At 44.8% G+C, this 22,346-nt stretch overlaps 2 protein-coding genes and 1 pseudogene across 2 annotated transcripts; all 3 read left to right on the top strand.

Annotated features, from left to right (window-relative positions):
* Window positions 1-402: 402 nt before the first annotated feature.
* Window positions 403-1,407, top strand: LOC120644857 (germin-like protein 8-7). The gene is made up of 2 exons (XM_039921590.1): window positions 403-596; window positions 726-1,407. Exons 1-2 carry the CDS (start codon window positions 479-481, stop codon window positions 1,283-1,285), a joined length of 678 nt encoding a protein of 225 aa, XP_039777524.1. The 5' UTR covers window positions 403-478; the 3' UTR covers window positions 1,286-1,407.
* A 4,203-nt stretch (window positions 1,408-5,610) lies between these two features.
* On the top strand, window positions 5,611-6,603 carry LOC120644859 (germin-like protein 8-7). The gene is made up of 2 exons (XM_039921591.1): window positions 5,611-5,804; window positions 5,934-6,603. Exons 1-2 carry the CDS (start codon window positions 5,687-5,689, stop codon window positions 6,491-6,493), a joined length of 678 nt encoding a protein of 225 aa, XP_039777525.1. The 5' UTR covers window positions 5,611-5,686; the 3' UTR covers window positions 6,494-6,603.
* Window positions 6,604-10,838: 4,235 nt separating this feature from the next.
* LOC120644858 lies at window positions 10,839-11,836 on the top strand (annotated as a pseudogene).
* The last annotated feature ends 10,510 nt before the right edge of the window (window positions 11,837-22,346 follow it).

Raw genomic sequence — 22,346 nt, forward strand, 5'->3', positions numbered from 1 at the left:
AACTGAGTCCTCTCCATATTATTTTATGCCAATTAATAAGTAAATAATTTATCATCTGGAAAATCCCATATGGCATTAGATTAAACAAAAATATTCCTTGCTATAATTGGAATTCTCTCTTTTTTCCTACTTTACTTTTTGCTAACTTATTTTAAAATTAAAAATGAAATGGGTACCTACCTCGAACTTTTCAACCAGTAATTTAATGCAAACAGCATTTTAATTCCAGGTTTTTGGTACAAGATACGACTCTGTTGCTCCAAACAGCAGGTTCGAGCAACCACAGAGAGACCGTTTCTTCTTTTGTTGTGTTCAAATTTGACTTGATCAGATGTTTGCAGTTTCACGCTGCCGCGTGCTCTGATCTTGCTATATAAGCGCACCCACCTCCCTGCTCGGCCAAAGCATCAACAACAAACACAAGCAGCTGCAAAGCCTACTCCTAGAAGCACCAACATACAAGCGAGGGGGAAACCAAATGGCCACCTCCTCCTACTTCCTCCTTGCTGCCTTCGTAGCACTGGTCACTTCTCAGGCTATTGCTTCTGACCCTAGCCCACTACAGGACTTTTGTGTTGCCGACAAACACTCTCCTGGTATGAATAACTTAGCACAAGATCACGAACTGTTAGAACTCACATCTACTACGAGCATTTATATGTATATGTATCGCCTAATTTCTGATCTTTGTATGTATTTTTTGCTTGTTCTATGTGTACAAACAGTGAAGGTGAATGGATTTGTTTGCAAGGACCCCATGGCCGTGAATGCAGATGACTTCTTCAAGGCAGCAGAACTTGACAAGCCTAGGAACACCAAGGCAAGCAAAGTTGGATCCAATGTCACTCTAATCAATGTCATGCAGCTCCCTGGACTCAACACTTTAGGCATTTCATTGGCCCGCATTGACTATGCACCCTTAGGTGAGAATCCACCGCATACCCACCCACGTGCCACAGAGATTCTCACGGTGCTCGAGGGAACACTCTATGTTGGATTTGTCACCTCCAACCCAAACCAGCTCTTCGCCAAGGTGCTTAACAAGGGTGACGTGTTTGTATTCCCGCAAGGGCTCATCCACTTCCAATTCAACCCTGACCATTACAAGCCAGCTGTTGCGATCGCTGGTCTTAGCAGCCAAAACCCTGGAGTTATTACTATTGCCAATGCAGTCTTCGGATCAAAGCCACCGATTTCAGATGATGTCTTGGCCAAGGCATTCCAGGTGGAGAAAGGGACAATTGACTGGCTCCAGGCTCAATTCTGGGAGAACAACCACTACTAGATACGTTAACCAGTTATGATGTGGTTACTTTTTCAATATTTTAGCTATATGGTGTTGTTTCAATACTGTACTCAATAAAATAAATGAGAAGGATTGTGGCACTATCTCTATTACTGTGTTTATGTGAGTGTTACCACCATGCCCTTATTTAAAGGTTTTGATGTTATTAATAACACCAAGCTCGTGACGTACAATTTTCCTGAAGATTGAACATTGAATATGTGTGATGTTACATAAAATGTTTTGGACTCCATGGAGTAGTACAGACGCACCCACAGGCGCTCCAGCCGTTGTCGAGGGACGAGTAACTGACAAAGTAGATGATGCCCTTGTTCTTGTTGTGGTCAGACAAACCACCGGCTATGAACATATATATAGTGTGCTTCAGACAAAGCAGCGGCGTTACTCGATCTGCAGGTGTCCTTTCTGTTGACCCATGCAGGCATGCACGCATGTGGTTTCGGTAACTTTATGATACTATAGGTGAAGAACTACATGTGGCTTTTGTTACGTAAAGTAATGAAATTTGAGTTCTCATGTGTGTTGGAAAAAGAAAAAATTACATTGTATGATTATCGCTTAAATTCGATTTACGTAAGTCACACCAACAACAAGCTCAAAAGATAAGCTCTGCTACACAACCTGCTATTTTTTCTCAGCAGTGATGGATTTGCAGCCAAGGGAACATAAGGTCACCAAAGAGAGCTTGCTAGTAGGAGTTACATAGGCCATGTGGCAAGGGGCGGGCCTAGCATTGATGCCCAAAAATTTTGGGAAAAAAATTTATATACATAGTATATAACATGTATATGTATCAAAATATAGAAAATAACATCACAAAACAGGCTTCTCAATCTCATATTGTCTCTTGGGCTCAAATCACCCACTTCCCAATCCCATTTTGGTACTTAATTATGTGCTACTTCCTCTGTCCCGCAAAGATTTAGATTTTAGAAAATTTAAGACAGATTAGTGGTGATTAAAAATGACTAAGGTGTCCATATTTTTCTGGTGTAGTTGCAATTTCCAAGAGCCATGCAGCCTAAGTAATTGGTTTGGGTTAACTATTGCATGCATAGTTGGTCTGGCCAATTAGAGTGGATGATGATGAGCCAAGAGTACTTAATGAGATGATCCTATTTGGATAATTAATGATCTAAAATGGCATTAGTGACATGTAAACCACAACACACGTTGTCCTTATTTAGCATATATATAGGCCGGAGAAGTCGTAACACTTCCCGAGGTTATTTATAAAAGATTCCTAATAACAGATCTAAATCTACTCGGACTGCACAGGCCAGACCGGTCTGACCAGTCGGCCACGGTCTTTGCCAATTCTGACTATCAACAATAACATCAGACGTGACTTGTGCCGATTCATTCTCCGTGAAATTTGTCACGAAGGATGGCACCTTCTACGAGCACAACACTGTTTGGGCAAATGATCCAAACGTCAAGCAACTCTTCAATTGGACGAAGCGGGAGTATTTCTGAGACATGTTTCTTCAAACTTGTGAATTGTTCCATGTAAAAACATTCAAACGCTTGTTGTGTATAAATCTTTTAATTAGTACTACTAGACGATTACTGCTTCTCTGATGGATAATATCTCTGTATATATCTTTTAATTCTGAACATCTTAGCGGGAACTTTTGAAAATTTGAATTTGCTGGGACAGCAATTTACAAAGGCACTTAATTTGAAAATTTGAAATTGACAGGAAAGCTATTTACAGGGCCGTTCATTCCCTAAAATGAACGCCCTTGTAAATGACTTTCCCGCCAGCCTGGCAGGACATTAAGAGGCAGGCCATACCAAAGCCCGCCCCTATAATGTCCTGCCAGGCTGGCGAGGAAGCTATTCACAGGGGTGGGCTGTAATATTGCCCACCCCCGTAAATGCCTTTCACAGGGGCAGGCTGTGGGATCGCCCGCCCCTATAAAAGCCTTTCACAGGGGTAGATTGTGGGTTTGCCCGCCCCAGTAAACCCCTTTCACAGGGGTGGGCAAGCCGTTCGCCCCTACAAATGGCCTGTTTACACAGGCTTTTGCTTAGGGAGGGACGCTGTGCCCGCTGCTATAAACTATTTTTAACCAACCCTATAAAGGGATACAGCAGTAGTGTGTGCAGACTGAAGGAGACCGAGTGCCGCGTGGAGGAGGAAGAGAACCGGTGGATTCGAAAGATAAGGTTTCGACCCATTCGTTAGTGTATCAGGGGCACATATGCCATTTCCTCCTACGCTAATGCCTTACTCTGTGATCTTTCCTTCAAAACTAACAGACTTCTAATGGTTTTAGCACACAGGGCAAAAATCATTTTGATGGCACTGAGAGAAAAGTGAAAATTTCTATGGCACAGAAGTAAGACCTATAAATTTTGATGGCACTAAGTGAATTCTCTCAATAAGTAAAGCCTGATGGCTACCCATGTACTATTTCTCTTGGGCACTGGGCCTCCAATGTACAGTATGTCTGAGTGCCAACCCGTACTCGGACGGCCCATGGCCCGTTAAGCCGTCCCCAGATGCGGCCCACCACCCCACCCCTCCCCTTCTTCCCCGCCGTCGTCCTGAACCTTAGCAGCCACCTCCCGCCGCTGCCGCCGTTGGAGCAGCTCCCCTGTCTCCCATCGCCAGCCGTTGTCCCCAGCGGCATCCGCACCGCCGAGTCCGCCACCGCAGCCCCCGCCGCGCAAACCCAGCGCCACCGCTCCCCCGCCCTCCCGCCACTCACTGGATGGGCCTTTTGCCGCCCATCACGAGCGCCCCCTACACCCTCCACCCCCCCCCCCCCCGCCGCCTTCGTTCCCGCTCTCCCACCACTACCGCCGGCCTACCTTCCTCCTCCTTTTTTCAATGGGAGGAGCACACTCGCCTGCCGCTGTCATCGTTCGCTTGGTCTCGCTCGCTCGTCCGTCGCCGCCGCCGCTGCTCACGGGCGAGAGGAGGAAGATGACCAGGTGCCGTTGGATCCGCCGGGTGCTAATCTTAGGGGCATCCGGTGTATACGACTTTCCCCTGGGCACGCTTGCACGCCGTATGGTCGGCAAATCCACAAGCCACCGCACACCCTAGCCCACATCTCGAAAAGCATGAAAGATTTTCAATCCAAAGATTAAAAACTTGTAGGTTTCAAATCAGGTATCCAAATAAATCAAATTTCGGTTGCACCATTATGATCCTCATGACGAGATCTTCGAAACAAGACCACACTCTGACTCTGATATATTAAGATAATTTTTCCACATAGAACATTATTTTCTTAAAGCGGGCCAATTTGGTATGAAGCTAAACAAATGTTTTAAGTTCAAAAAAAAATTCCATCATTTTCAAAAATTGTTCCAAAATATTTTCATCCAAATATGATCAAGTGTGGTCTTGTTTCGAAGATCTCACAATAAAAAATATCATGATGCAATCAGAATTAAATTTGAAAATTATTAAAAAAATTATTATCACGATGGGTTTTATTATCATTGGACTTTAATGGGCCTTACAGGGTGTGCGACTAACCACAGATTCATATGTATTGGATAAAAAATATCCTCTGTATTCGTATGGCACAGATTCATTGTATTGGATAAATTTGTGCAACTAACCACTCCAACGAAATTGCGACCAAGTTATTGTAGGGAAATTAGCATTTAGCTAGTCTTCTCTGAGTCAGCAATGACAACATGGATATTGTTCATTTCTTGTGTTAGGTACAAAGTGTAGGTATTATAATATATGTTTGTGATTTCCTCCGTACCACCGTTGACATTTTCCGCGTGTATGTGAATGCAATTATGCAAAGCACCCATAGATTAACCCCTATGAACCTTGCGTCCTTGATTTCTTCTTAGTGTACACCACAGAGTCACAATCCACCCACCGCCAGCGCCTTCTCTATTGTGTGACTAAGTCAGGTTTTTAATGAAACTGAGTCCTCTCCATATTATTTTATGCCAATTAATAAGTAAATAATTTATCATCTGGAAAATCCCATATGGCATTAGATTAAACAAAAATATTCCTTGCTATAATTGGAATTCTCTCTTTTTTCCTACTTTACTTTTTGCTAACTTATTTTAAAATTAAAAATGAAATGGGTACCTACCTCGAACTTTTCAACCAGTAATTTAATGCAAACAGCATTTTAATTCCAGGTTTTTGGTACAAGATACGACTCTGTTGCTCCAAACAGCAGGTTCGAGCAACCACAGAGAGACCGTTTCTTCTTTTGTTGTGTTCAAATTTGACTTGATCAGATGTTTGCAGTTTCACGCTGCCGCGTGCTCTGATCTTGCTATATAAGCGCACCCACCTCCCTGCTCGGCCAAAGCATCAACAACAAACACAAGCAGCTGCAAAGCCTACTCCTAGAAGCACCAACATACAAGCGAGGGGGAAACCAAATGGCCACCTCCTCCTACTTCCTCCTTGCTGCCTTCGTAGCACTGGTCACTTCTCAGGCTATTGCTTCTGACCCTAGCCCACTACAGGACTTTTGTGTTGCCGACAAACACTCTCCTGGTATGAATAACTTAGCACAAGATCACGAACTGTTAGAACTCACATCTACTACGAGCATTTATATGTATATGTATCGCCTAATTTCTGATCTTTGTATGTATTTTTTGCTTGTTCTATGTGTACAAACAGTGAAGGTGAATGGATTTGTTTGCAAGGACCCCATGGCCGTGAATGCAGATGACTTCTTCAAGGCAGCAGAACTTGACAAGCCTAGGAACACCAAGGCAAGCAAAGTTGGATCCAATGTCACTCTAATCAATGTCATGCAGCTCCCTGGACTCAACACTTTAGGCATTTCATTGGCCCGCATTGACTATGCACCCTTAGGTGAGAATCCACCGCATACCCACCCACGTGCCACAGAGATTCTCACGGTGCTCGAGGGAACACTCTATGTTGGATTTGTCACCTCCAACCCAAACCAGCTCTTCGCCAAGGTGCTTAACAAGGGTGACGTGTTTGTATTCCCGCAAGGGCTCATCCACTTCCAATTCAACCCTGACCATTACAAGCCAGCTGTTGCGATCGCTGGTCTTAGCAGCCAAAACCCTGGAGTTATTACTATTGCCAATGCAGTCTTCGGATCAAAGCCACCGATTTCAGATGATGTCTTGGCCAAGGCATTCCAGGTGGAGAAAGGGACGATTGACTGGCTCCAGGCTCAATTCTGGGAGAACAACCAGTACTAGATACGTTAACCAGTTATGATGTGGTTACTTTTTCCGTATTTTGGCTATATGGTGTTGTTTCAATACTGTACTCAATGAAATAAGTGAGAAGGATTGTGGCACTATCTCTATTACTGTGTTTATGTGAGTGTTACCACCATGCCCTTATTTAAAAGTTTTGATGTTATTAATTACATCAAGCTCTTGACAATTTTCCTGAAGATTGAAAATTGAATATGTGTGATGTTACATAAAATATTTTGGACTCCATGGAGTAGTACACACGCACCCACAGGCGCTCCAGCCGTTGTCGAGGGACGAGTAACTGACAAAGTAGATGATGCCCTTGTTCTTGTTGTGGTCAGACAAACCACCGGCTATGAACATATATATAGTGTGCTTCAGACAAAGCAGCGGCATTACTCGATCTGCAGGTGTCCTTTCTGTTGACCCATGCAGGCATGCACGCATGTGGTTTCGGTAACTTTATGATACTATAGGTGAAGAACTACATGTGGCTTTTGTTACGTAAAGTAATGAAATTTGAGTTCTCATGTGTGTTGGAAAAAGAAAAAATTACATTGTATGATTATCGCTTAAATTCGATTTACGTAAGTCACACCAACAACAAGCTCAAAAGATAAGCTCTGCTACACAACCTGCTATTTTTTCTCAGCAGTGATGGATTTGCAGCCAAGGGAACATAAGGTCACCAAAGAGAGCTTGCTAGTAGGAGTTACATAGGCCATGTGGCAAGGGGCGGGCCTAGCATTGATGCCCAAAAATTTTGGGAAAAAAATTTATATACATAGTATATAACATGTATATGTATCAAAATATAGAAAATAACATCACAAAACAGGCTTCTCAATCTCATATTGTCTCTTGGGCTCAAATCACCCACTTCCCAATCCCATTTTGGTACTTAATTATGTGCTACTTCCTCTGTCCCGCAAAGATTTAGATTTTAGAAAATTTAAGACAGATTAGTGGTGATTAAAAATGACTAAGGTGTCCATATTTTTCTGGTGTAGTTGCAATTTCCAAGAGCCATGCAGCCTAAGTAATTGGTTTGGGTTAACTATTGCATGCATAGTTGGTCTGGCCAATTAGAGTGGATGATGATGAGCCAAGAGTACTTAATGAGATGATCCTATTTGGATAATTAATGATCTAAAATGGCATTAGTGACATGTAAACCACAACACACGTTGTCCTTATTTAGCATATATATAGGCCGGAGAAGTCGTAACACTTCACGAGGTTATTTATAAAAGATTCCTAATAACAGATCTAAATCTACTCGGACTGCACAGGCCAGACCGGTCTGACCAGTCGGCCACGGTCTTTGCCAATTCTGACTATCAACAATAACATCAGACGTGACTTGTGCCGATTCATTCTCCGTGAAATTTGTCACGAAGGATGGCACCTTCTACGAGCACGACACTGTTTGGGCAAATGATCCAAACGTCAAGCAACTCTTCAATTGGACGAAGCGGGAGTATTTCTGAGACATGTTTCTTCAAACTTGTGAATTGTTCCATGTAAAAACATTCAAACGCTTGTTGTGTATAAATCTTTTAATTAGTACTACTAGACGATTACTGCTTCTCTGATGGATAATATCTCTGTATATATCTTTTAATTCTGAACATCTTAGCGGGAACTTTTGAAAATTTGAATTTGCTGGGACAGCAATTTACAAAGGCACTTAATTTGAAAATTTGAAATTGACAGGAAAGCTATTTACAGGGCCGTTCATTCCCTAAAATGAACGCCCTTGTAAATGACTTTCCCGCCAGCCTGGCAGGACATTAAGAGGCAGACCATACCAAAGCCCGCCCCTATAATGTCCTGCCAGGCTGGCGAGGAAGCTATTCACAGGGGTGGGCTGTAATATTGCCCACCCCCGTAAATGCCTTTCACAGGGGCAGGCTGTGGGATCGCCCGCCCCTATAAAAGCCTTTCACAGGGGTAGATTGTGGGTTTGCCCGCCCCAGTAAACCCCTTTCACAGGGGTGGGCAAGCCGTTCGCCCCTACAAATGGCCTGTTTACACAGGCTTTTGCTTAGGGAGGGACGCTGTGCCCGCTGCTATAAACTATTTTTAACCACCCCTATAAAGGGATACAGCAGTAGTGTGTGCAGACTGAAGGAGACCGAGTGCCGCGTGGAGGAGGAAGAGAACCGGTGGATTCGAAAGATAAGGTTTCGACCCATTCGTTAGTGTATCAGGGGCACATATGCCATTTCCTCCTACGCTAATGCCTTACTCTGTGATCTTTCCTTCAAAACTAACAGACTTCTAATGGTTTTAGCACACAGGGCAAAAATCAAAATTTTGATGGCACTGAGAGAAAAGTGAAAATTTCTATGGCACAGAAGTAAGACCTATAAATTTTGATGGCACTAAGTGAATTCTCTCAATAAGTAAAGCCTGATGGCTACCCATGTACTATTTCTCTTGGGCACTGGGCCTCCAATGTACAGTATGTCTGAGTGCCAACCCGCACTCGGACGGCCCATGGCCCGTTAAGCCGTCCCCAGATGCGGCCCACCACCCCACCCCTCCCCTTCTTCCCCGCCGTCGTCCTGAACCTTAGCAGCCACCTCCCGCCGCTGCCGCCGTTGGAGCAGCTCCCCTGTCTCCCATCGCCAGCCGTTGTCCCCAGCGGCATCCGCACCGCCGAGTCCGCCACCGCAGCCCCCGCCGCGCAAACCCAGCGCCACCGCTCCCCCGCCCTCCCGCCACTCACTGGATGGGCCTTTTGCCGCCCATCACGAGCGCCCCCTACCCCCTCCACCCCCCCCCCCCCCCCCGCCGCCTTCGTTCCCGCTCTCCCACCACTACCGCCGGCCTACCTTCCTCCTCCTTTTTTCTACGGGAGGAGCACACTCGCCTGCCGCTGTCATCGTTCGCTTGGTCTCGCTCGCTCGTCCGTCGCCGCCGCCGCTGCTCACGGGCGAGAGGAGGAAGATGACCAGGTGCCGTTGGATCCGCCGGGTGCTAATCTTAGGGGCATCCGGTGTATACGACTTTCCCCTGGGCACGCTTGCACGCCGTATGGTCGACAAATCCACAAGCCACCGCACACCCTAGCCCACATCTCGAAAAGCATGAAAGATTTTCAATCCAAAGATTAAAAACTTGTAGGTTTCAAATCAGGTATCCAAATAAATCAAATTTCGGTTGCACCATTATGATCCTCATGACGAGATCTTCGAAACAAGACCACACTCTGACTCTGATATATTAAGATAATTTTTCCACATAGAACATTATTTTCTTAAAGCGGGCCAATTTGGTATGAAGCTAAACAAATGTTTTAAGTTCAAAAAAAAAAATTCCATCATTTTCAAAAATTGTTCCAAAATATTTTCATCCAAATATGATCAAGTGTGGTCTTGTTTCGAAGATCTCACAATAAAAAATATCATGATGCAATCAGAATTAAATTTGAAAATTATTAAAAAAATTATTATCACGATGGGTTTTATTATCATTGGACTTTAATGGGCCTTACAGGGTGTGCGACTAACCACAGATTCATATGTATTGGATAAAAAATATCCTCTGTATTCGTATGGCACAGATTCATTGTATTGGATAAATTTGTGCAACTAACCACTCCAACGAAATTGCGACCAAGTTATTGTAGGGAAATTAGCATTTAGCTAGTCTTCTCTGAGTCAGCAATGACAACATGGATATTGTTCATTTCTTGTGTTAGGTACAAAGTGTAGGTATTATAATATATGTTTGTGATTTCCTCCGTACCACCGTTGACATTTTCCGCGTGTATGTGAATGCAATTATGCAAAGCACCCATAGATTAACCCCTATGAACCTTGCGTCCTTGATTTCTTCTTAGTGTACACCACAGAGTCACAATCCACCCACCGCCAGCGCCTTCTCTATTGTGTGACTAAGTCAGGTTTTTAATGAAACTGAGTCCTCTCCATATTATTTTATGCCAATTAATAAGTAAATAATTTATCATCTGGAAAATCCCATATGGCATTAGATTAAACAAAAATATTCCTTGCTATAATTGGAATTCTCTCTTTTTTCCTACTTTACTTTTTGCTAACTTATTTTAAAATTAAAAATGAAATGGGTACCTACCTCGAACTTTTCAACCAGTAATTTAATGCAAACAGCATTTTAATTCCAGGTTTTTGGTACAAGATACGACTCTGTTGCTCCAAACAGCAGGTTCGAGCAACCACAGAGAGACCGTTTCTTCTTTTGTTGTGTTCAAATTTGACTTGATCAGATGTTTGCAGTTTCACGCTGCCGCGTGCTCTGATCTTGCTATATAAGCGCACCCACCTCCCTGCTCGGCCAAAGCATCAACAACAAACACAAGCAGCTGCAAAGCCTACTCCTAGAAGCACCAACATACAAGCGAGGGGGAAACGAAATGGCCACCTCCTCCTACTTCCTCCTTGCTGCCTTCGTAGCACTGGTCACTTCTCAGGCTATTGCTTCTGACCCTAGCCCACTACAGGACTTTTGTGTTGCCGACAAACACTCTCCTGGTATGAATAACTTAGCACAAGATCACGAACTGTTAGAACTCACATCTACTACGAGCATTTATATGTATATGTATCGCCTAATTTCTGATCTTTGTATGTATTTTTTGCTTGTTCTATGTGTACAAACAGTGAAGGTGAATGGATTTGTTTGCAAGGACCCCATGGCCGTGAATGCAGATGACTTCTTCAAGGCAGCAGAACTTGACAAGCCTAGGAACACCAAGGCAAGCAAAGTTGGATCCAATGTCACTCTAATCAATGTCATGCAGCTCCCTGGACTCAACCTGGACTCAACACTTTAGGCATTTCATTGGCCCGCATTGACTATGCACCCTTAGGTGAGAATCCACCGCATACCCACCCACGTGCCACAGAGATTCTCACGGTGCTCGAGGGAACACTCTATGTTGGATTTGTCACCTCCAACCCAAACCAGCTCTTTGCCAAGGTGCTTAACAAGGGTGATGTGTTTGTATTCCCGCAAGGGCTCATCCACTTCCAATTCAACCCGGACCATTACAAGCCAGCTGTTGCGATCGCTGGTCTTAGCAGCCAAAACCCTGGAGTTATTACTATTGCCAATGCAGTCTTCGGATCAAAGCCACCGATTTCAGAAGATGTCTTGGCCAAGGCATTCCAGGTGGAGAAAGGGACGATTGACTGGCTCCAGGCTCAATTCTGGGAGAACAACCACTACTAGATACGTTAACCAGTTATGATGTGGTTACTTTTTCCATATTTTAGCTATATGGTGTTGTTTCAATACTGTACTCAATAAAATAAATGAGAAGGATTGTGGCACTATCTCTATTACTGTGTTTATGTGAGTGTTACCACCATGCCCTTATTTAAAGGTTTTGATGTTATTAATAACACCAAGCTCGTGACATACAATTTTCCTGAAGATTGAACATTGAATATGTGTGATGTTACATAAAATGTTTTGGACTCCATGGAGTAGTACAGACGCACCCACAGGCACTCCGCACTCCTGCCGTTGTCGAGGGACGAGTAACTGACAAAGTAGATGATGCCCTTGTTCTTGTTGTGGTCGGACACACCACCGGCTGTGAACATATATACAGTGTGCTTCAGACAAAGCAGCGGCGTTGCTCGATCTGCAGGTATCCTTTCTGTTGACCCATGCTGGCATGCACGCATGTGGTTTTGGTAACTTTATGATACTGTAGGTGAAGAACTACATGTGGCTTTTGTTACGTAAAGTAATGAAATTTGAGTTCGCCTGTGTGTTGGAAAAAGAAAGAATTACATTGTATGATTATCGTTTAAATCCGATGTACGTAAGTCACACCAACAACAAGCTCAAAAGATAAGCTCTGCTACACAACCTACTATTTTTTCTCAGCAGTGATGGATTTGCAGCCAAGGGAACATAAGGTCACCAAAGAGAGCTTGCTAGTAGGAGTTACATAGGCCATGTGGCAAGGGGCGGGCCTAGCATTGACGCCCAAAAATTTTGGCAAAAAAATTTATATACATAGTATATAACATGTATATGTATCAAAATATAGAAAATAACATCACAAAATAGGCTTGCCAATCTCATATTGTCTCTTGGGCTCAAATGACCCACTTCCCAATCCCATTTTCAAACTTAATTATGTGCTACTACCTCTGTCCCGCAAAGATTTAGATTTTAGAAAATTTGAGACAGATTAGTGGTGATTAAAAATGACCAAGGTGTCCATATTTATTTGGTGTAGTTGCAATTTCCAAGAGCCATGCAGCCTAGGTAATTGGTTTGGGTTAACTATTGCATGCATAGTTGGTCTGGCCAATTAGAGTGGATGATGATGAGCCAAGAGTACTTCATGAGATGATCCTATTTGGATAATTAATGATCTAAAATGGCATTATGCTTTATGGGGGAAAAATTTCAAACATCAGAATCTAAATGTTTGTGGGCACGGAGGTAGTATGAATATGTACTTTACGCTACTAACTGAGCGTAGCTCAGCTGATTAGGTTATTTGGGGTGGAACTGTAACCTACCCACCCAGGTTCAAATGCTAGATTTGGTACGGGTGCTCACATTTTTCTAGATTTATTACAGGATTTACCCGTGCTATGCTTTCAGTGGTAGGCGACGTACCCGTCGACAGCGAGACGTCTGTGGTGATTTCGTCAATCTCGAGATCCAACCGGCCCAATCTCTCGAAGGCGTGCATAGGGGTAGGATTTGCATGCATGTGTTCATAGGGATGAGTATGCATGCTTTGTAAGCGTCTTAGTCTATACATATGCATGCTTTGTAAGCATCTTAGTCTATACTGGTGTTTCAAAAAAAGAATACATACTTTAGGCTGCCAAAAAGAAAATTTCGCCCTTTGAAAATTTTGAATACCCAGATTCCAAATCCCGAGCCCGCCTCTGGTGGAAACAGGCCAAGCATCCCATGCTACGACGGTGTGGATCTGCCCCTGTTTGCCAGTAGTGACATGTAAACCACAACACACGTTGTGTCCTTATTTAGCATTTTATTACAAATTATCTACTCCAGAGGTCATCATGTTTTCTTTATTGGTACACGCACAAGGTAAATCTTCGGTGACTAACCTACTCTTATACACATTCAATAGTTGCCCTTTTTTATATGCTTAAAATATGTATAATGAAGAGAGAGCTTATATAATAAACTTACACATTAAATGAACTATTCATATGTGCAAACACACAATGTTCAAATAAGCAACATTAATCATGTTCTATTGACATACAATTGACTAATCAATCCTACCCACCCCACCACTCCCTTCCAAGCCTATGTTATACTAGTGGGCTATTTTCTCGTTCCGCTACAGTTCTCAACATCGCTTCGTATAGCTGTCTCCACTGTCTACATCATGCACCGTGCTACTGTCTTTACAATATTAATCACGTTCCTCGTTTGCAAGTCATATCTTCAGAGAATGGTTGGCAAGCATTGTGCTGACTGCATATGAGCTAATTCAGATTTTGATTAGTCCTAGTTACACTTGTTCTTGATTTCCATCTTGCAAATCAAGGATAGTTATCTTGTCCGTTCTTGTCCACCATGAAAGATCAGACCTTCCTTCGCCGATTTAATCGCATCTTGAAATTGGATCCAGATCAATGATTCAAATTAAAACTCCCTAATTCAAGAAACTGATCTTTCACTCCGACTAGAAGCATCCGAATGCGAATCTCCTGGTTCCATAGTAACCTGAACTAAAGTTCTTTTCTTCAGATATATGTTCCGCCGCAACTCCTGCCATATCCCATCCTTGTTACGCAGTTTAAAAGGCACTAGGTCAAAAAAATGCACTACGCCGCGTGAAGAGAAGACAACACAAAAGAAAAAAAACAGCACAAAAGAAAAAAAAAGAGAATAAAAAATAAAAAATAAAAGGCCCAGGCTAGTCCAAGGCTGCCTCTGCCCCCACGGCGCCGCCTACGCCTCCGTCCCACGCCGCCACGTTGTCACCGCCACTACCGTAGCCTCGACGCTGTCGGCCAGATCTGCCGCCTGGATGACGCAGCTCGGATCCGCCACCTGCGCCTCCGCCGATGACGGTCGTGGCGGCAGGGAGGCAGCACAGAGCAGCAGCAGCAGGGTAGTGATGGGCAGGAGGGGCGGCGGCGCAGAGCACCAAAGGGGGCGGCAACAGGGAGGGGCGGCAGGGGGTTGCAGCGGCAGCGGTCAGGGATGGCGACAAAGAGCAGCGCCGGCCGGGGGACATCGGCCGGGAGCCAGGGAGGGATGGCAGGCAGGGAGGTAGGGAGGGGGCGGTGGGTGACGGGCCTGTTTGCAAAAATCTCCATGTAGTGCGGGTTAATTCCGAAAAGCAGGACTTTTTTTTTCAAAAGTGAAGCCACGTGTCGGCACCCCGTGCGTCGAAGCACGAGGAGGTGCTGTGGCCCATCGTGATAAGGAGTTACTTATTTTTCTTAGCAAGCACTTAATTTTCATATCTAGATTCTTGATCCCTAATCTTTTCGCTGACATAGTATATTTCATTTCACCAATCTATACTTCTTATTATGCTGATCGTTTTTCCAGAAAAAACTTTGATCTACAGAACGCTTTTTTTATGGACCCCCCTTGGTATGTAAAAAAAAAGCATGACCATTGGTAAACTAGGCAAATTGGAATTAATTAGCACTAATCTTCGATCAACGGATAATAATTTATTTTTCCACCCACTTAGCCTTTTCTCAAACACTACTACAGAAATCATTTTCAGGGCCGGTCAAATCGGTTTTCTAGGACCGGCTATCGCGCCCGGCCCTACGTTTGTGCCTGTAGAAAAGTGAGGGTACCTGCTACATAGAGCAATTTTTTTTCTGAACGTAACTACATCGAGCATTTCAAACTGCATCTACAATAGTCGGAAATTTCCTCTACAAGTAGAACTATTTCCTTTATGTGAGTCATCGTTCTCGTGGAGGAACTCGCTAGTGTTTATGGCACCAGCGAGTCAGCAGGAATGCGACAGGGGCAACCTGCTGGTGTGGGAGCAAGATGACGGATCTTCGGAGCCTAGGGGCACCCCCGACGAGTTGAAATATCCATTATCCAATGTCAGGCAACAATACACTTGAACCACCATTACCTTTTGTATAGTGTATAATGGAGTATTTCATTATATTAATGTTAATAATTAAGCTTGCAGTAACAGCAAAATACTTCACAAAGCTAAATACGCGCGTCACATGCATGCAGCTGCTTGTTTCCACAGAAGGAGCAGGTAAGGATTTGACAGAAACAAACCATCAAGAAATTGACTAGGCAGACGACTCGGTTATTGATCTGGTACTGATACGAAGCCTTACTTGCTTAACTTGGAAGCATGTGACAGCTACCCATGTACCAGTTCTGCTTATTATTATTATTATTATTATTATTATTATTATTATTATTATTATTAAAGAGCCCCTAGTTCAAATCTCGCTCCGGGCCCCTGAAATCTCAAGACCGGGCCTGCATGCATCTGCTTGTTTCCACAGAAGGAGCAGGTAAGGATTTGACAGAAACAAACCATCAAGAAATTGACTAGGCAGACGACTCGGTTATTGATCTGGTACTGATACGAAGCCTTACTTGCTTAACTTGGAAGCATGTGACAGCTACCCATGTACCAGTTCTCCGAGCGGATTCATTCATTGGATTATTTCGTGCAAGCAATTAACCACTCCAACGAAACGGTGACCAAGTTAATCTTGGCAACGTTAGTCTTCTTTATGACTAAGCAAAGACCAGATATTGCACTCCTGTGAAATTAACCACTCCGTAGGGCCAGCGAGCTCGAGCTCCGCCACGGGCCCGCTCCGTAGGGCCAGCGAGCTGGAACTCCACCGCGGGCCAGCGCGGCCGGCCGGGCGAGCTGGAGAGGTGCAGAGGGAGGACGGCGGCCGGCGCAGGGTGAGAGGAGAGGAGAGAAGGGAGGGAGAGGAGAGAGGAGGGCTGACATGTGGGCCCCACCGCCATGTGTCAGCCACGTCAGCGAAACCACTCTTCAAAACAGCCGGGTGGTCAAATGTAAACGGTTTGCAGAGTTGAGTGGTCAAAAATACCCGATTTTGAAGTTCGATGGCCAAAACCAAACATGGGCAATAGTTCGATGGCCAAAAATGGACTTCTTCCTAAATTGTTTTATATCGAAGAGGAGAGACTTGGAACTTTACCGTCGTCAAAGATGTTAGCATTACGCTGTTTCCAGGAGCACCAGGCAGCCATAACAAAAACTCTCCATAAAAAGTTATAATGAAATTGCCGGAGCCTGTATCATATTTCCTGCAGGCTTAATTATAGATTCCATTAAATGTCAAGGCCGAACCATCAACTGGGATAGCTCTGGAGCATTCTAAAAAGAGATGTTTTATTGTTTCCTCCACTTGATCCGAACATATATACACACAGTTGTAGCCTGCAGGATCCAATTGTATTAATTTACCCTGGCATATATATTGAGCAGCGACCATGCAAAACGTAGTGTGAAGTTTTGATACACAATTGGACTGAAAAGCTAGGCTTTATAATGTCGAGAACAGGTGTGAAGTTCTGCCGCCTAAGTAGAAACCATTTTATCTTTGATTAAAGTAGAACTTTCTAGTCCATATAGGTCAGCTGAAAAGGGTTAGATAATAGCAGCTGAAAAGGGTTGAAGATATATTTTCTGGGTTGTGAACTTGGGTAAGAGGCAACAGCGAAAGCTTATACATACTACTCCCTCTGTCCACAAATATAGTGCATTCTAGCATTCAAAGTTTCACTACTAGAAAAGAGGCCAAAGGTCCACCCAAAAGTACCGGCATAAACAAGACCCGGTACCAATGCTAGCATAGGTACCGGTTCTTCTTCATACCGGTACTTTTGGGTTGGATGGAAGCCTATGAAAAGCCTTAGGTACCGGTTGGTAACTCCAACCGGTGCCTAAGGCTATCCATAGGCACCGGGTGGTGCTACCACCTGGTACGTTTGCATTAGCACCAGTTGGTAACACCAACCGGTGCCTAAGGATAGCCTTACCAACCGGTGCCTTTAGCTCATCCATGAGTTACTACAAAAGGAAAATATCTCCCTCTCAATCAAAAGTGATGTGTAGGTGAGATGGTAAGGGAGCTACACACAAGCCAAGAGGTCGCGGGTTCGAATCCCGAGCACCGCACGCGCATGTGCGGGTTTCTTCCAGGTTTAATATATTCTTTTACCCATAAGAAGTCCCCACCAATTTTTTCGATTCATCCCCAACGCAAGCAATGAAATTCTGTTCTTCAAGATCACTTGTCCCTCACCTCACTTCTAGATGGGCTCCGAGTACTTGTCTTGAGCAAGTACCCGGGCAGTCCCATGCTGATGAGTTCCTACACTCATCATTTCGGATGGGCTCCTAGTACTTGTCATGAGCAAATACCCAGGTAGTCCCATGCCGACGAGTTCCTACACTCATCCTTTCGGATGGGCCTCGAGTACTTGTTTTGAGCAAATACCAGGCAGTCCCATGCCGACGAGTTCTTACACTCATACTTTCAGATGGGCTCTGAGTACTTGTCATGAGCAAGTACCCGGGCAGTCCCATGCCGACGAGTTCCTACACTCATCCTTTTCGGATGGGCTCCGAGTACTTGTCATGAGCAAGTACCTGGGCATTTCCATGCCGACGAGTTCCTACACTCACCCCTTCGGATGGGCTCTGAGTACTTATCATGAGAAAGCATCCGGGCAGTCCCATGCCGACGAGTTTCTAGACTCACGACTCTAGCCTTAGCTATGAGCGCCTACCCTGAACCAACCTTCAGAAAATCCAACTACTACTGGATGCACAACCCGACTATACATCAAAACAAGGCATCAAAAAGATACAGGAATAAAGAAAAAGTTCCATACAAGCAAAGCCAACCGGCTCAGGTTTTACAACACACTGTTCATTACAAGGAGATCTACTCCTGTTGTTCGATGTCATCTACAATTTTGTCAGCCACAGGCCGGGCCTCCTTAATGAGCTGCTCAAACTTTTGGTCAGAGCAGTCGGTAGGCAAACCTCTGGCCAGCGGCTGCATGTCAAAGCCACCATACCAAGACTTGAGAAGACCCAAGGCAGTCGCTACATATGATTTGGTGGTCTCCGTCACATATGCCATGAACTTCTGGGGAACTACCTGCAAACGCTACAACAAAGTCTTCTCCCCTTCAGCTTCACCAGTGACGGGGTCCACCATATCAACTACAAGCTTGGCTGCATCTTTGAAGTCCTGAAGCTCAGCTGACAGAGCCTTGATCCGCTTCATGGAATCCACCATTTGATGGTCGGCATCCTTCAGCTTCTTCTCCAAGTTTTGATGGGCATCTGTGTAACGGTACACATCAAGCGTCAAGTCAGTAATGAAATCTTCCTTAGCTTTCAGCAAAGTTTTGAGCTCTGCATCAAAGTTACAAGGAAATATGACTACTTTCAACCATGAAACAACTTGGACCAAGCAATGGGAACAAAGATGCAGACAGCACACATTTTTGCTCCTTCAGGACCTTATTCTTGGTATCCCGAAGCTTCTGGAGTTCTCCAACATGCAGCTCCTAGACATTCCTCAGCTCCTCCGCATGTTGCTCCTTCAGCTCTCGCACCACCCGAGAGTGCTCCTCAGTGGAGACAGACGTCACAGACTTAAGCTGCTCAGACTTCTCCTTGGATCTCGCCATGAGTTGCTGCACAAACACACAAGCATTCAGTGGCTACAATCCAAACTCTGAAAACAAACAGGGCGAAGGCGATAGAATCCTTACATTGGTATCCTTGAACAAGCCAGAAAAGTACTCCTTCATCTTCTTCACCTCCGCATCAGTCAGCAGGGGATCATCAACTAGTTTCGACTTTACGCCACTAGTTGCTGACTCCCACTGACCCGTGCGAGCTTGTTTCTCGCCATAATGGACCAGGACGGCCTCAGGCAGGCTCAAAGTAGATGAAGGATCGAGGACAACACCCCCACTTGTAGGCGTAGCATCGGTTGTCCCCACAGAAGCAGCAGACCTGTCAAGCAAGAATAAAATCAGCACTCAACTCAACCCAGTCAGTATCAACAAAGGCGAGCAAGGCTTACACTGACGACCGCTTCAGAGTCGAAATCGATTTAAACTTCAAGAGCTTCGGAATGTTTGCCGTTTTTTAAGCGTCGGCTACATCCTCAGTCCTGAAAACAAAAAAGTCAAGAAGGCAGGAGCAGAACAACCAAAAACCCACTGGAAGGATATTCACCTTTTCCGACTGCTTGTCTTCCCCAGTTGAGGCGGACCAACTGGTAGTCCTCCTTCTCTTGGGAAGCAGTGAGGGTGCTCCTCCACCTTCAGATGCAAGAGCATCATCCGCAGACCCCTTCTCCACCCCACCTGCCAAACCTGAGTATCGCCATCGATGACTACATCCTCGATAACACCCCTATCTCAACAGGCTTGAGCTCTCAGGGGTACCCACGGGTAGATTCTGGGCGAGAAGGATGACTCTGATACAAGTCTACTCCATCCTGCGTATAGGAAAGCAGAGGTTGGCATCAAAAGAAGATCAAAGCAAGTACTCGCAGGACAAAATCGAATACAAACTTCACCTGTTTCGGCGGCCTCTCATCACAAAACAAGTCGGGGAGCTCCGGAATAGCGCTGACCCTGGATAAAGCTTTCTTCAGCATTTTCAGTCCCGATGGCTCAAATATTTCCATGGAGGTCAAACGGGAAGGGTCTCCAACCCCGAGGTATTGATATCCAAAATGGGCCCTTTTTTGAAGAGGCTGAATCTGCCTCTGAAGCCAAGACCACATCATGGTAGCGCCGGTGACACCAGCCTCCCAGCGCTCATGAATCTTCTCAAGAAGTTTCCGAACGTGCGGCATGTCAGCTTCTTTGATTTCCTCCTTCTAGCATTCGGCCGGCTTTGGGGCTTCTCTAGTTCGGTCGAGGAGTTGGGGCGCGTAGTTTCTAATATAAAACTAGTAGTCCTTCCATCCTGTTAGACTACTCAGAGTCTCATACGGAATATAATCGGCCTCTCAGCCCTGCCTAAGTTGAAACCCGCAACCTCCAATCTTTCGTGGTTTCTTCCCATCTGGTTGAGGCTTCAAGTGAAAAGATAACGGAAGAGATTCCAGTGCGGTTGGATCCCATGGAAAGCTTCATAGAAGTGAACAAAAAAGGAGACATGAAGGATCAAATTCGGATTCAGATTGTGAACCGGAATCCCATAGAAATGAAGAAGGCCTTGAAAGAAATCGGAAGCAGGAAGGGTAAGGCCGTGTCCAACAAATTGTAGAAAAAGAACAAGTCATCAACGTTGTCGTAGGGCACATCATCGGACTCGGGGGGCTCGCCATTGGACTACCTCCTTCGCCTGAGGCAACCCCCCCCCCCAACAAGCCTAAGGAGAATGGAATTATTGCACTTACTTTTGCTCCATTCCTCCTTGGGCGGCGAAGACTCTGTCCCTTTTGCCTTGGCGGCGCCTCTCTTCCACGCCATCTCCCTCGTCACAAGCAAATTCTTGAACTCGGGGGGCTGAGAAATGGAGAGATCGAGTGGATGGGGAAGTTGGGAGGACAAGATCTGGAAATGGCGGCGCTATGGAGGCGCTATCTGGTCAACACAAGTCAGCGACGAGTGAACCTAACCCTAGGTCAACAGTGGGTTATATATTCTCCGGGATGGTAAAAGGGTAAAATACTAGAAGTCAGAACAACTCACCCTAAATTTTCGGCTCAATCGGGTTCACTCATCCACTTTTTACGGGATATTTTGGGGAAAAAGGCTGTGAAATATCCAACACATTACTCTAAATATGCCACAATATTTTGACCCTTCTTTCCAAATCATAAAAATTTGGATTCAAGGCTCGGGGGCTACTGGCTATGTGGCATCAGAAATTTGTTTTTCAAAAATATTTGGAAAACATTTTGATTAAATTCAAGATTCGAGATAGACCCTCATCCTGAATTCTTCGATTCAACCTAAGGCTCGGGGGCTACTCCATATGGAGTGTGATTGTTCATCGCACCCCATACATGAAGATTTTCATTCGATGGCGTCAAGACTACTCGAGCAGGAGCACCACGCAGCCTCGGTGCAGTTCGAGAAGTACTTCGAAGGCATGTTTTGCGCAGAGTTCGGGAACTATTCGACGACAGCTACAGAAGTACTCAAAGACCTGCTACTACTTGGCTGTGAAGAGCTCGGGGGCTTGTCAGACCCGAGGCCACGGGATACCTGACGTGGCACAGTTCAATACCAGATATGTGATGGGGCATGTCCTATACCTATGTGTCATGTAAGTAGTCGTATAGATCTAGAACTAGTCGGTATAGAAAAAAACTACCCGAGTAGTACTCGATGCAGACTCTTAGGCTCATACCGATCTAGGGTTTCATGTAACCTCACTCCCCCAGCCTATATAAGGGTGGGCAAGGACCCCTCCGTGGGGCAACCTAGCGTCTGCGCACCCATCTACACCCAAGGCAATACAAACCACCCAACAGGACGTAGGGTATTACACAACTCGTTGCCCGAACCTTTCTAAACCCTTGTGTTGTTTGCACCATCGTGTTCTTGATCTTGGCGACTTCCCACGATCATTCATCTACATAAGGGTATCCCTAGGTAGACGTGACAGTAAAACACCGACAATTTCCAAAAATTGTTCCAAAATATTTTCATCCAAATATGATCAAATGTGGTCTTATTTTGAAGATCTCACAATAAAAAACATTATGATGCAATCAGAATTAAATTTGGATATATAATTTGAAAATTATGAAATTTTTTTTTATCATTGGACGTTAATGGGCCTTCCGGGGTGTGCGCCACCTGCTTC

This window comes from Panicum virgatum, chromosome 8K (genome assembly GCF_016808335.1).
Source record: "Panicum virgatum strain AP13 chromosome 8K, P.virgatum_v5, whole genome shotgun sequence".
NCBI classification, from domain to species: domain Eukaryota; kingdom Viridiplantae; phylum Streptophyta; class Magnoliopsida; order Poales; family Poaceae; genus Panicum; species Panicum virgatum.

Coding starts and splice junctions, on each gene's coding strand:
- LOC120644857 (XM_039921590.1), top strand. CDS start 479: ATGGCCACCTCCTCCTACTTCCTCCTTGCTGCCTTCGTAGCACTGGTC. Junction 597..725: donor TGCCGACAAACACTCTCCTG/GTATGAATAACT, acceptor GTGTACAAACAG/TGAAGGTGAATGGATTTGTT.
- LOC120644859 (XM_039921591.1), top strand. CDS start 5,687: ATGGCCACCTCCTCCTACTTCCTCCTTGCTGCCTTCGTAGCACTGGTC. Junction 5,805..5,933: donor TGCCGACAAACACTCTCCTG/GTATGAATAACT, acceptor GTGTACAAACAG/TGAAGGTGAATGGATTTGTT.